Below are 14,416 nucleotides of genomic sequence, written 5' to 3' on the forward strand. Positions count from 1 at the left end.
ATTCTTGGGCAAGGGAGCGGGGAAGAGCGCGTGGGAACAAAGTCTTCCTCGCCTCTCGGAACTGCCGTTGGCATAGTTTGTGCATGGGAGAGCCAGAAAAGCACTGAAATACGGCAGCCGCTTTCCGGGCAGCCTTCAGTCGAGTTTAGTCAGACTGAGGCCCATTACTCAACCTTGGTTAATCTGCATGACTTCAGGCGTCCAAGATACTTACCTCGGTTTTTTTTTTGTTGTTGTTCGAAATGATTTGGGAACAAAATCTGGTAGTTTTTCCCTCCCTGGATCACTTTTAGTATAATATGGGTCGTTTTCTTCCTCCAAAGAAAGCAAAGGTCTTTTTCTTCCTACCATATTATTGGTGGAAGAGAGAAAGGCACGTTAATGGCCAAAGCATTTGAAGTAGTTGGTCGTTTTGTGGAATACAGAGTATGCATTAGGAAAATGTTGGGAATAGGCTGGAGTCCCCCGTCAGGGAGTATCCAGAAATGACAGGAAGTAGGGTCACTGTTGAGAAAAGATGAGGCATGGGAAGTTGGAGCTGCATTCCTTGATTTCTGACTTGGAATCTGAAATTTTCATCAAACACGAGCTTCCAAGAGTCACTATTTCACACATCGTTTCTAGGTTCCTGGCTCGGGGTTAGTCTGTGAGAGGTAATGAAGACTAAGGCCATCAAGTTTTACAGCCTAGTGGGGAAACAGATACGTATACATCTTCATTTTTATATGAGGCAAATGAATGCTTAAAAAAAGTATAAGCAACATGTTCTGGGAACCTGGGTAACGAACGGAGTAATTAATTTATACTTAGGGCTGTTTCATAGAGGAGGTGAGGTGTCCCTGGTCTAAAAGGATCAATCGGTTTTAAATTAGGGGAGGACATTTGAGTCTGAGAGACCATCTTCTACCTAGGCAGTGAGTCGTGAAAGATGTGTTTGAGTGGTTGGCTGTAGCAGGAAAAGAGAATGCAAGGAGGGAAAAAGTAGATGCATCTGGAAATGTTGGTTGGGGCTATTAATAATTGTATCACCTATGGGAACTGAAGTCTAGCTTTCTGCAACTTAAGAAACAGGCTAATGAAGTGGCAATAACTTTAATATTTTTATTATTCTTGTTAGGTATTTGGGATTTAAACACTGTTTTAACCCTGAAGTGTTTTTTAGGCATTTCTGTCTTTAGACTATCTCAAACATACTTTTTGCAAAATAATTAGAAAAAGTAAGGATGTTGGCTATTCTTGTTTATTCAGGAGTAGATTATTTATTTGGGGCATTTTGTGGCTTTGATTACTTGTTTATTGGTATCTTTATCATAAGATACTTTTAGATAGGAAAATCAAAGTTATGATTAGTTTTCCTGCGTTTTAGAAACCCAGTTGAAAGTTTTGGTCTACAGAAGATTGAATTCATTTACCAAAATTGCTCTTATTTGGGATTATGCTTCCTATCAATATGAATTAGCTGAGGCCATAAAGAAAGTATTGGAGCATTCAGTTTCACATCTGAATACCGTCTGTATACAAGATATTGTCCATCACTTAGGAGTATAATACAGTGGGATGAATGTTAGTGATGAATGTTACGTAGTTTCTTGCTCCTTCCTCATGACATTTTCCTGGAGAACGCTAGTCCTTCAAGGTCCATCTCTGTTTTCACTTGTTAAGCCATCTCTGATAACCTGGAGCAGAATTAGTTTCTTGGTGTTTGTTTTTTGTGCTGCTACTGCAGCACTCTATAAATCGTTATTACTTAGAATATTCTATTGTGTTAAGGTTTTCTCTTCCACTTTGAAGTTGTGTACAGAAAGTGTACTTTGGTATCTACAGTACCTTGTGCGTGATGAGTGCTGAATATTTTATCAACACTTATTGAGAGATTAATTTATACCGTAAGTATTAAGGGTGTCACAGAAAGGGGACACAAACTTGAACGATTGAGTAGGTTTGAATACATCTGTTTGGCTAAGATAGGTGGGAAGTAGGACTTATATTTTGGGAACCTTCTGAGCTCAGAGGAGGAAATGTTAGGTTAGCATCAGATTAGGGAAGGCTTTGGACGCTGAGCTAGGTTTCGCTTTGGCCTTCGGATATCTACAGGATAAAGTGCCCTCCTCATTCTCCCAGGTAACAGATTACTTCTGTGATTTAGGAAAGTCATTGGTTGCAGAGTGAAGGATGACCTAAAGGGAGTAAGGGCAACTTTTTAGGCTATTGAAGCAGTTGAGAGGAGGTTTTGAATGTGAACCTCAGTGGAGCAACTTTTTTTTTTTTTTTTTTTTTTTTGGGCTGTGCTGCTCAACTTGCGGGATCTTAGTTACTGCACCAGGGGTTGAACATGGGCCACATCAGTAAAAGTGCCGAGTCCTAACCACTGGACTGCTGGAGAACTCCCTGGAGAAACTTTTTACAATGTGTAATACTTGTTTAATTTTTGTCTTAGAGTTGTCTATCATGTTGCCTTTTTAAATAAAGATTATATAATCTTTTTGTTCTAAATAATGTTGCTGGTAAAGACATTGCTCTTGTACCTTATAATTTATTGTTAAATTAATGGCTGCATCAGTACTTTGTAATTGAGTCTTGTGAAGTAAGTAATATTGTCTTTAAACTGAAGTAGGTTATTGTTGTACTTTCCCATCATTGAACCAAACTGGTAACTTTTTTTTCTTGTTGTCATGTTCCTTTCAAATATTTCTGTTAAGATCAAGCCTTAACATCCTCTTTAACCAACCCAATTATTTTTTTATCCTGGGTCAGTGTGGCTTATGCTTTCCAGTGTTGAAATATAAAAAGAGCTGGACTTATTCAAGTTGAATATAATCCCTTTCTGCATGTTAAATTGTGTCAAGTGTATATAGTTATTAATGTGCATAATCTTGCCATTCAGCAGTTCTTCAACTGTTGGTGATTTTGGCCCATGAGAGAATACACACTTTTCTGTTTGGAAAGGAAAATAGATGGATTATCCAGAAATCCCATATATTGGCTTGTTTTGCCACTATCCCTTGAATGGATTTTGGGGGGCATCACAAGGCTGAAAAAGTTTTCTCCCTTAGTCTCTTGCTTGCAGAATGGCTTGGAATAATCATTTTGTTACTCTGAATCTTCTGAGATTTTTATTTTCCTGTGTCCAGAATAGTTACTGTTTTGGTTTTGTAGATATTCAGGATGAATGTTGCTAGTCAAAATAAAAAGGAAAAGAAATTGCTTAAAGATTTTGAAAAAAATTTTTCCTGTAGAATTATTTAAGAATTAATTTCATTGATATTAGTTAGGAATTAATCATTTAGGAACTGTTATCTGTAGTGTTTAGTAAAATAATTTACCGTTATAGTTAGTTGTCCTAGTGGGGTTTTGTTGAAGGAAAAGATTGAGAGTTGGTATACAGAATATACTTTCTATTTTTCTGGATGTCTTTTGGAAGTCTCATATTTGAGAAATCCTTGCTCACCACCTGCTTCTGATTGGTGGAGATTAGATGTCACTTATGGGCCAGACTGAAAGGTGTCAGTGAGTGATTAACATCCAAAGGCTGTGTCTGTGTGACACATAATGAACAGTAATTAGAACGTTGCAAATAATACAGATTAAAAATGAGGAATAAAGATTATCTTTATTCCTCAGGAGGAGGAATAAAGGAGGAGGAAGTGCTGCAAGCTGGACTTAGCAATGTGTGAGACATAGAAGAAAGAAAAGGCACAGAAAGGGAAACCAGTAGAATGGAATTGGTGGGGAGCAGTTAAACAGGTGTATCAGATGTGACCAGTGGTGGTTTATCTCAGAGTTTGATATTTAGGTCTTAGTTTAAAATACAAACAGTAGGTTAGATGTTGCCCATCTTTTAAAAGACCCCTAGTTCCAGCAGTACTGTCTTTTGATGTCAAACTCAGTTCCCAGATAAAACATTTGATGTATTTATGTCAGAAAAATGTCTATAATTTTAAATTTTAAGTTATCACATTTTTTGGATTATAAAAGTAATACAGTAATTTTTAAGTAAATGAAAAGTGGAAATTTATTTATTGAGTGAATTGAGATTTCAAATGGGCCAGTTCACAAATTTATTCATTAATTCACACTTAATTAATTTTTATCTCCTAGGGAAGGATTTGTTCTCTGATAGTTGAAAATATTCCTAGGATCAGAATTCCTCCCCAAAAAGAGGGGTTTCAATTGAATAATAACATTTATTTTTTGTAGCTCATTGGAGCAAATTTAGTTTTTAAAATATATATATTAACATTTAGAAGATTTTACGTTACCATCATTTGCAAGATCAGTAAGGCTGGAAAAGAAAGAAAATGACAAAGAAAAAGAATTGGAACTTTTAAGATTAAAGTTATTACGTAAAAGAACTAAAAAAAACTCTGTTTATGTGTAGCAGAGGACTCCATTTCAGAGAAGAGAGAGCTTTTATTTTCTGTTGCATGGGGTCAGAGGGTGTGGTTTCAAAGGGTTAGAAGAAAGGAGAACCAAGAATGAGGAAAAAGGGAGAAACTTAAAACTATGCTTTTAAAAAATTTTAACTTTTTATTGAAAATTGAAAACATATACAAAAATAGAATAGTAAAATAAACCCCCACGTTGTGCCCATCATCTAATCATCTTGCTTGAACAGTTGTAAAGGCAAGGCCACTTTTGTTTAATCTCTTCACTTGTCTTTTCCACCTTTCCCATTATTTTGAAGCAAATCCAAGGTGTATCATTTTATCCATACATTTTTCAGTGTGTATCTCTAAAATGTAACAACTTTAAAAAATACCATTGTTGGGAGTTCCCTGGTGGTCTAGTGGTTAAAATTCTGTGCTTTCACTGCCGTGGCCCGGGTTCAGTCCCTGGTCGGGGAACTGAGATCCCACAAGCTGTGTGGCGTGGCCAAATAAGAAAAAAAAAATACCATTATTGCACCTAAAATTAATATAATAAAATATCCATCAGTGTTGGGAATCAAGTTCCAAATAAAGTTCATACATTGTGATTAATCTTAAAATCTTTGTTCCTCCATCTCTTTTTCTTGCCATTAATTTGTTGCAGTATCTTTGTCCTGTAGAGTTTCCCACAGTCTCGAGGGAAAAGAGAAGATGGCAATAAAAACACTCACAACTTTCTCTTAGACTCTCCCACCACTACTGCTGCAGTCAAGGTGTCAGTAGGCCCACAAGCAAGGGAAGCTCCAAGAATATTATTGGGTTTTGAAGTGAGCACAGTTCTGAAATCATACTTCAGGTTTAGGTTGGACTAGCCATGGCAAGGAGCTCTAACAAAGGACTTGCAAACTCAGGTGCCCGTCCCATTATAATTTTAATGGCAATGAATATAATCTCAAAATTTTCTAATAAACTTAACTACTACCTGAAATAGTTTTTTGTGTGTGTGTCATTTTTTTTTTTTTGGACTCCCAGTGATAGACATGCCCTAAAATACGAATACCAACTTAAGAAAAACCCCGTTTTGACCCTGGTCAAAACCCCTTGACCGTTTACCCTCAAGGATCGTCCTTTAGTGAGGCTCTTTCAGGCTCTTTGGTAAATAAAAGTCTAATACTTAACTAGTACTTTGATTTCTTGTCTAAGGCTTTTTTTTTTTTAACCACTTCCAACTCTGGGTGTTTGAAGGACTATGCATAATTTTAATTTTAGGATTCCAAATCCGCTGTCAAGATAAGGAATCCCTGCTTTCTTTTTAAGTGTTCAGCATTAGTAACCAAGAGTCCTACTATAGAAGCCTCCTTCCCCCTCAGTAGACTTTACTGAAGATGGGGGTAGGGTTGGGTGGAGAACAGAAGTGAGGCTTTCATTCAGATAATCAGATAACTTAGAAATCCATATTAGATGTTTCTACCTTCTGTTACCCTTTCTTTAACACCATAAAACTGTGGAATTTTATAATTTTACTTACCCCAGCTTTTCTTCATTTTACTTGTTCTCTTAATTCCTCTTCTCCATTTTATTTCTCAAAATTCTTCTGTTGTACAGAATAATTCAGTTCTCCTCTGTCCTTAAACTTGCTTAAGTAAACCAAGAGTTTGTGATAAAATGAATCAAATACTTGTTATAAGACCCGGCCATCCTGCTCATAGGTATTTACCCAAGTGGTATTAAAACCTGTGTTCACACAAAAACCTGTACACTGATGTTTACAGCAGCCTCTACAAACTCAAACAACTTGAATGCCCCATAGAGAATGGGTAAACACGCTGTAGTACAATGGAATGCTACTTGGTAATAAAAAAGCGCAAACTTGATGTGCACAGCATGAAGGCTGGAATATTTATGGGTTTGGGTGGATTAGAGTGCTAGCTCTTGGCAATCATATGTGTGGCCACTAGGCGGTCCTAGTCTATGGTGTCTAGCAGACAGTGTTCATTTTTTTTATTTTCACATCTGAATGTCTTGAATTACAGAGATGCTAAATTGGAAAGGGATTAGGTGGGGACAGATTAGCATAAGCATTTCCTTCTTTGTTTGCCTCCTCAAGTCTTTTATTAAAAAAATTTTTTTTTCCTTTGTGTTGGATCTTCTTGCTTTGTGCGGGCTTTCTCTAGTTGCAGCGAGTGGGGGCTGCTCTTCGTTGTGGTGGCTTCTCTTTGTTATGGAGCACGGGCTCTAGGCACTCGAGCTTCAGTAGTTGTGGCACTTGGGCTCAGTAGTTGTGGCTTGCAGGCTTTAGAGCGCAGGCTCAGTAGTTGTGGCGCACGGGCTTAGTTGCTCCGTGGCATGTGGGATCTTCCCGGACCAGGGCTCGAACCCGTGTCCCTTGCACTGGCAGGGGGATTCTTAACCACTGTGCCACCAGGGAAGTCCAAGTTTTTTATTTAATATCTTAGACCTCTGGTTATTCTTTTGAATATATTCCACCTCATTTTTTTTTCATACTTGGTATCAAGTCTTATGCGTTCATCGTTTGCTATCAGAAATTATCTATTTGATTATTTTTAGTTCGTATTTTAAGAAAGTACAGGAATACCTGCATATCAGTAGCTGTAATTTAGTGTTAGCTTTGAAAGTAAGGAGTTAAAGACAACTTTTTTCTCTTTCCCAGTTTTTTATAAACCCTTGCTGGGAGAAAAGTTAGAAAATTTACTTTTCTTTTTTTTTTTTTTTTTTTTTTTTTTGCGGCACGCGGGCCTCTCACTGCTGGGGCCCCTCCCGCCGCGGAGCACAGGCTCCGGACGCACAGGCTCAGCGGCCATGGCTCATGGGTCCAGCCGCTCCGCGGCATGTGGGACCCTCCCGGACCGGGGCACGAACCCATGTCCCCTGCATCGGCAGGCGGACTCTCAACCACTGCGCCACCAAGGAAGCCCAGAAAAATTACTTTTAATGACTTCTACAGATTGAAAGTTACATTTTTATTATGAAATATAATACAGGGAAGTGTAGGAAAAAGTGTTATGAACATAGTGTAACACATTGCCCAGCTTTACCAATTCTTAATATTTTGCTGTATTCCACAAATTTTATTTATTTTGGAAACAAAACAGTTACCTTATTTATGAACATATTGATACATTTGTTTGTTCATAAATATTTGATTGTATTATGTTTGTTATTTTGGCACAAGTTTTATTAAGAAATAATTACAGGGTTTTCTAGTTTTTAATTCTGTCACTTGTATAACTGCTGAGTTTTGTGGAATCTATTGTAATTTTGTGGATAACACGATTTTTGTAAATGTGCTGCAGTTTACAATGCAAAACAAAATCCACTAGCTTTTTGGACTTTAATCCATACAGACAAAGATACAGAAATAGTAACTGGTTGAACTATATACATAACCTGTTGAAATTTAGTAATGAACCTCGCCCTCAGAATTTAACCATGAACAGCTGCCTAGCCCCATTTGATTCAATAAGTATCCAGTCACAGTTCATACAGGCTTTATACAAATGCTAATTCAGTATTTGTGTATCTTTGTAAGAAAACTGTTCCTAATCAGTAAGGACTTAAAATCAGTAGGTAAAATTCAGTAGATGAAAGTAGTTCTGAATAAATATATTATCCAAAAAAGGATAATAGCTATTGAAAACTTATAATGGAAAAGTTCTTTAGAAGGAAAATAAAACTGATGTGTTGGTGGGGCAGCACACTGCACAATGATAGGTGTGGTGTGATGCAATTTTTGTGAAACAGTTCCCCTTCCTGGTTTTTTAGTTGTATGTGACCTAGAAGAAAGTATAAAATTGGTGATTCTGGTGAGAGTGGGCTGGGGCTGGAAATGGAGGGATGACGGGCTAGGTATGAGTTTCCTGGGGCGTTTATTAATAATGTGGAAGCCTGGGCTCATACATTGGAGATTCTGATTTAGTGTGTCTGAGGCTTAGGAGTCTGTCCTTGTAACAGGTGCCCCAGGTTATTTCGATGTAAGTGGTCAGTAGACCACGCTGATGCTGTAGAGGGGAGATGGCATACTATTTGGCTGGCCTGATTGACCCATTTATGTTTCTTGCCTGGATCCTGATGGCGGTAGCATTTGTGGTTCTTTAAAAGAACCTATTTACTTAAAAGTGATACATGTACCTAGTGGTTGGAAAAAAAAAAAAAGCTTCAAACATTGCTGAAATGGAAATGCTCAAAAAAGGAAAAAAAGAAGGGTAGATCTCCACTCACCCTTTAGCCAATCTGCTAATCCCTGAGAGGTTTCCTTGTATTATACCAGGGGAAAAAGTGTTCTAGGGGGTGAGGGAAGGGAGCAAATATGGGTTAGAACTTACATATATATATATATATATGTGTGTGTGTGTATATATATATATATGTATATGTATAAATACTTAAAACAGAAGCAACAGTAGAGAGAATAGTAAAATGAATCAGCCAGCTCAAGTGAGGATATTTCTGTTTGTGATTAATCGTGGTGGAGGCCCCTGGCTGCCTGTGCTGCTGTAACAGTTTTGGGGAGAAATGCAGGAAAAATGCGTGGTGCTGGCGGTGCTGTGACACAGTATAAAAATTTTGAGATGTGTTTACAAACTGGGACTGCTAATTTCAGTGTTAACCCTATTGCATTATATTGAATTACTGAGACTTGCTCCCACAAGCTGTGCCTCAGACTAGATAATGTTATTACATTTTCTACTTTAAACCACACCCCATCTTGAGGAACTAGAGAAGGTTTTCTCCCTTAGCTGGGGGAGGGGGTTGGCCATTTGTGCCACTTGAATTTTTTCCTTTTGGTCCTTGCAAACTAGTAAATGAGCTTTTAAAAGCTTTTTAAATGACTTAATTCAGTTGAAGGTAATGAGCTAGCACAAGCTAGCACAAATTGAAACATCTATTTGTTAGGCCACAGATCACTGGCAGTAGAAACTCTTTCTCTTTACACATGTATATGTTATTCATATTATTAAAATGAAACGTTAGTTTGTAATTTAAAGTTATCTGTTGTCTGGAAAGACTTAAAAAAAGGTTGGAAGACTAGTCAGTATTCAAAGGAGACTGAAGAGACATGACAACTAAATGCAATGTGTGGTTCTTGATAGGACCATGGATCAAAGAAGGGACCATCTGTGAAGGATGTTAGTAGGACCATTGGGGAGATATGAAACTGGATTGTATTTTAGATGATGTCATATCTAGGTTTAATTTCTTGAGCATGTTAATACTGTTGTGCTTATGTAGGAGAATGTTCTAGATCTGGAAATACATGCTGAAATATTAGGGGTTTTAAATGGTTTAGAAAAGTTGCATGTACACACACGTATTTGTTTTATGTCTTATACATAAACAGTTGATGAATGTAAGTGAAGAGTGTGGGTGTTCATTGTACTGCTTTAATTTTTTTCAGTCTTGAAAAATTAAAAAAGCAGTTGAAAAGAGGTGATACTTCATTCACTACATTTGCATCTTTTTTTTATTGGCTGCTTTGGGTCTTCATTGCTGTGCATGGGCTTTCTCTAGTTGCGTCGAGCGGGGCTTATTCTTTGTTGCAGTGCGCAGGCTTCTCGTTGGGGTGGCTTCTTGTTGCAGCATATGGGCTCTAGGCGTGTGGGCTTCAGTAGTTGCAGCACATGGGCTCAGTAGTTGTGGCTCCCGGGCTCCAGAGCTCAGGCTCAGCAGTCGTGGCTCATGGGCTTAGTTGCTCCACGGCATGTGGGATCTTCCCAGACCAGGGGTCGAACCCGTGTCCCCTGCATTGCAGGCAGATTCTTAACCACTGCGCCACCAGGGAAGTCAACCATGTGGATCTTCTGAATGTCAGACCTATGGCTAGACATGGTGTTTGGGGAGTGAGACATGGCAAGAGTTAATTCATTCATTGAATGCTTAAGTGTTTCATGTTCATTATGTCCTTCAGTCCTTAAAAGAAAACTTTATGTTGTAGGAAACTGAGATACATAGGTTAAATAACGTATTAATTAGCAGAGAAAGAGCCTTTGAAGACATACATTTTAAGTCTAAAGCTCAGACTCTTAATCATAAATCTAATGTGATGGTGGTTGCAGCCAAACTGTGTAGGGCTCTGTATTACGTGTTTAAGAATTTAGATTTTATCCTTTATTGTTTTGCTGTTGAAAATGTTTAGGACATCACCTAGGAGCTTGTTAGGAATGCAGAAACTTGGGTCTGATATGATATAGGCCTGCTGCATTCTAACAAAATCAGAACGTGTAGATGATTTGTTGCCCATTTAGGTTTGCGAACCACTCTCCACAGTACTGTTTTTACCTTTCTGGTAGTGTTGAGTTTAAATAATCTTGAGTGTTGTACTTGGTCCCTTAATCAACATTAACAGTATTATTTTTTCAAGCAGGAAAAGCTTAGAATTCAGCAGTAGTATAATGAACTTTGGTAACCCATTCTTAAGGTGAGAGTAACTTGTAGTTGGTGAAGTAGTAAGCACCTCCTCTGTGTGCATAAGTATTGTCTGTTGGGTGGAGGTGTATTAAATTTATTAAAAATCAATACTTTGTATAGTTACTCTAACCCCTTATGGAATGATTATTTTGAAGTTTCTGTATTTAGAAGAGTTTTTGATAATACTCAGTAGAAAAATGCATTGTGTTGAGTGCTCTTTGGAAAATGAGGTTAAGAAGATTTTATTAATTTTGTTATAGATATTGAAGCACAGATTCGAGAAATTCAAGGAAAGAAGGCAGCTCTTGATGAAGCTCAAGGAGTGGGCCTTGATTCTACAGGTTATTATGACCAGGAAATTTATGGTGGAAGTGACAGCAGGTTTGCTGGATACGTGACATCTATTGCTGCAACTGAACTTGAAGATGTAAGTTACAAAGTATATAAACAGTCCAAGCATTATTTTGAAGGAGAGCAAGAAATATAAAGGAATCTTTTGTTTTGAGTCATCTGGTTTAATATGGGGAGACATCTTGGAGATTGGGAGATCTTCCTTTGGGAGGATAAAACTGTTGAAAGCGTCCTTCTCTTCTAAGGAACTTCTGGAAGTGCTCAGTTCTGAATCTTTATGTTAAAACTAGTTTGTTTATCCAGCAAAGCACCTGGAAATCATTAACCATTGTAAAGTAAATCCTTATTGTTACCTACTGAGCTCTATCTAGAGTAGCCCAGTGAGAAGTGACTTCATTTTAAACAGCAGTCTGTGCTTGTGACTTTTGATTTCTGACTTGTTTCCAAAAAACTTGGTGCTGTTTTTTCCCCCCTTGGCATCTTAACATGAGTGGACTCTTTCTTGTTACTCATATTAATGGGCTTTTCATGCCTAATTTAGTTACTCTGAAGGGGGACTGCCTCTCATTTTGAAATACATCTCTTAAAGTGTTTTCATATAGTCCACATAGCTTATACTTTGTCACACCATTTTCAAACATCCAAATTTGGTGAAATAGCTGATCATTTTCGTGTGGTTCAGTAATCTATGTACATAGATTATGAAACTTGTTATTTTTATGAAATTCAAGCCATATTTAATTTTATGGTTAGAACTTTTTTTTTAAGAAAAATTTTAAAGTTCCAAAGGCAAAATTTCTAGAAGCTGATCAGTCTTATATTTGCATTATCGTACCTTAATGGTAAGAGGCAGTGATGGCTCTGTGTTCCAGACGCTGAGCGGGAAGTTGTCATTTCATTTTTGAATAAAATTAATGAGCTGTTAAGATCTTGAGATCTATCCATTGTTGCACTTCTTACCTTAGTAAAATAATAATATAACATTGTTCTGTTTAAACGTACTATTAGGGAAATAAATACATTTACAATTAATTACATTTTACTTGTTTCTGTGGTTAAATCATGTTTTTTAAAAAAGTTAAAAAGACAAGGAAACTGGAGAGTTCTAAATAAGCTGTTTGTATTTTCCAAATTTGAAAACAAATTTCATCATGCGCTCTGTGAGAAGATGAAATGCTCAGGTTTTTCTAGTCCATACCTACTTTATTTACAGAAAGGATTCCTTGTTTAGTATTTTTAAAAGAATATAGAGAACTAAATTTCTTTATTAACTTTTTGAGTTGAAAAAAAACCCTAAGTGTTAACAAGTTTCATCACGTTGTCTTTTGATTTCATATTGAATCTTTGTGTGTTCTTTCTAGTTTTTAAGTTCTGACGTTTTTGTTTGTGGCTTTCTGGGGGCATTCGTTGCAGGATGACGATGACTACTCATCATCTACAAGTTTGCTTGGTCAGAAGAAGCCAGGATATCATGCCCCTGTGGCATTGCTTAATGATATACCACAGTCAACAGAACAGGTGATTTTTTTTTTTTAAGTCAAAACCAAAGTTTATTCAGCTAAAGAAAACTGAACGTCTTAATTCCAATGGAAAGTCACATATTTTAGGAATCAAGTTATTACAGTGTCTGAGGAGAGTTGATTTGGGAGAATTAGAAATAGTAGTTTATTTCAAAAGGGTGATCATTTCATGAAGGATTGAACTATGGAAATTGTCTCATTTCCATATGCCTTATTTTTTCACATTAGCATTTATCTGAAAAATGATACATAATATTAGGTATTTATTAAACATTTTTACATGTTTTATAATGTTCTGATTTTTGTGTGTGACATTCTCTTTGGTTATTTAATAAGTGAGTGTTAAGTGAGACATACCTCTTTTCAGTATGATCCATTTGCTGAGCACCGACCTCCGAAGATTGCAGATCGGGAAGATGAATACAAAAAGCACAGGCGGACCATGATAATTTCCCCAGAGCGTCTTGATCCTTTTGCAGATGGTAATTCTTTCCCACTTTTCTATAAGTATTCAGAAATTTATTTGTGTTAAGTTGTCTTTAGCCCTTTGATTTTTTTTGGCATGCTTATGAATTTGCTTTTCTTTTTTAAAATCCCCCTTATAGATTTGTATAGATTTGGTTGAAGTCACAGATGCCATATTCTTCATCTTTATAATGCCAGTTTTCTTTCCAGGTAGAAGGACAAGAAACTAATGAGCCAATGCCATAGAAACGCAAAGGGTTAAAGGTTTTTCTTTTACTTTTGTTTTGGGTACGCTTTCTTTACTTTGAACAAATGTGTTTTTCTGCTCAAAATACTTTCAAATTATTGAAAGTTTTCATTCCAAGTCTTAGATTTTTAGGATTGTTACTTTTGAGAAACTGTTTCCACATTAGAGCTCCCCTCATATTGCTCTAAATATAGTTTAGTAAATGCACCTACTTTGCTCTAAGCATACTTAAAGTTAAAACAAAAGTATGTATACAAAGACTTTGATATTTTTAATAGTTGGAGTCTGTTTTGCTAATTTTAGTGTGCAGGTCAGTACAAGGGGCATAGTGAGCCTGATGGAAGCTTTCCTCAGGTGAGTGAGTTTCAAGATCAAAGTTAGGTGCCTGTTTCTTAAAATTAGATTCTGCTGCAGGTTTACAAATTAGACTTTCAGCCTGCATGAATTAGTAGGGATATTCTTTTTTTTACTTGCATAATTGTAATTGATTTAAACATGTATGTCAGAATTCACAGGCCCATACTAACTGTCCTTAATTTCTTTCCTACAGCAGTACTGCTATATGCCAGTCCTGTCTGCATTCTTAAGGGTGCAGTTCAACACATCCTCTCTAGATTATGGTGAAAAAGTATTCCAAAGGAAGTCTTATCAGAGATAGTGTCAGAAAGAATGACACTACCAATTGGGCATGATCTTCAGCATAGGAAATGTCTTAGACCTTTATTAGTTTTTCCTAAATTGTGATGCTATACTACTTGTATAGCTAATTATCACATTTCTAAAACGTAGTGTGCCTCTGTGAATCTTGTTATATATTGTTTGGGCTTCTTTAAGATATTTTGAAGTTTGAAAAGCAAATACTGAAACTTTAACCAAGAGACTAACACATCTCTTTGTACACCACTTTTTTTCTGTATGCATCATAATAACTGGTAGAAGTAATATATTTCAAGTAATATGTTTCCAGTTGTTATTTATACTTTCTGAGAAAATAAAAATATGTTTCTGGGTCAACAAAAAGTAAAAATCATGAAGCCCTT

At 36.7% G+C, this 14,416-nt stretch overlaps 1 protein-coding gene across 5 annotated transcripts in view; it reads left to right on the plus strand.

Moving 5' to 3' along the window:
• Window positions 1–14,416, plus strand: part of SF3B1 (splicing factor 3b subunit 1) — a 63,948-nt gene that overhangs the window by 26,525 nt on the left and 23,007 nt on the right. For 4 of the 5 annotated variants that reach the window (XR_009541110.1, XR_009541111.1, XR_009541109.1 and 1 more), the window contains 3 exons: window positions 11,054–11,220; window positions 12,558–12,662; window positions 13,032–13,146. Coding sequence is in view for 2 of the 5 variants with exons in the window: in XM_060152391.1 (XP_060008374.1) it covers window positions 11,054–11,220; window positions 12,558–12,662; window positions 13,032–13,146 (387 nt within the window). In the remaining 3 variants the exon portion in view is untranslated. Of the gene's footprint in view, window positions 1–2,391; window positions 2,411–11,053; window positions 11,221–12,557; window positions 12,663–13,031; window positions 13,147–14,416 lie in introns of those variants that run through there. The other variant, XM_060152392.1, reaches the window with a different exon arrangement.

This window comes from Lagenorhynchus albirostris, chromosome 6, assembly GCF_949774975.1.
Source record: "Lagenorhynchus albirostris chromosome 6, mLagAlb1.1, whole genome shotgun sequence".
NCBI lineage: Eukaryota > Metazoa > Chordata > Mammalia > Artiodactyla > Delphinidae > Lagenorhynchus > Lagenorhynchus albirostris.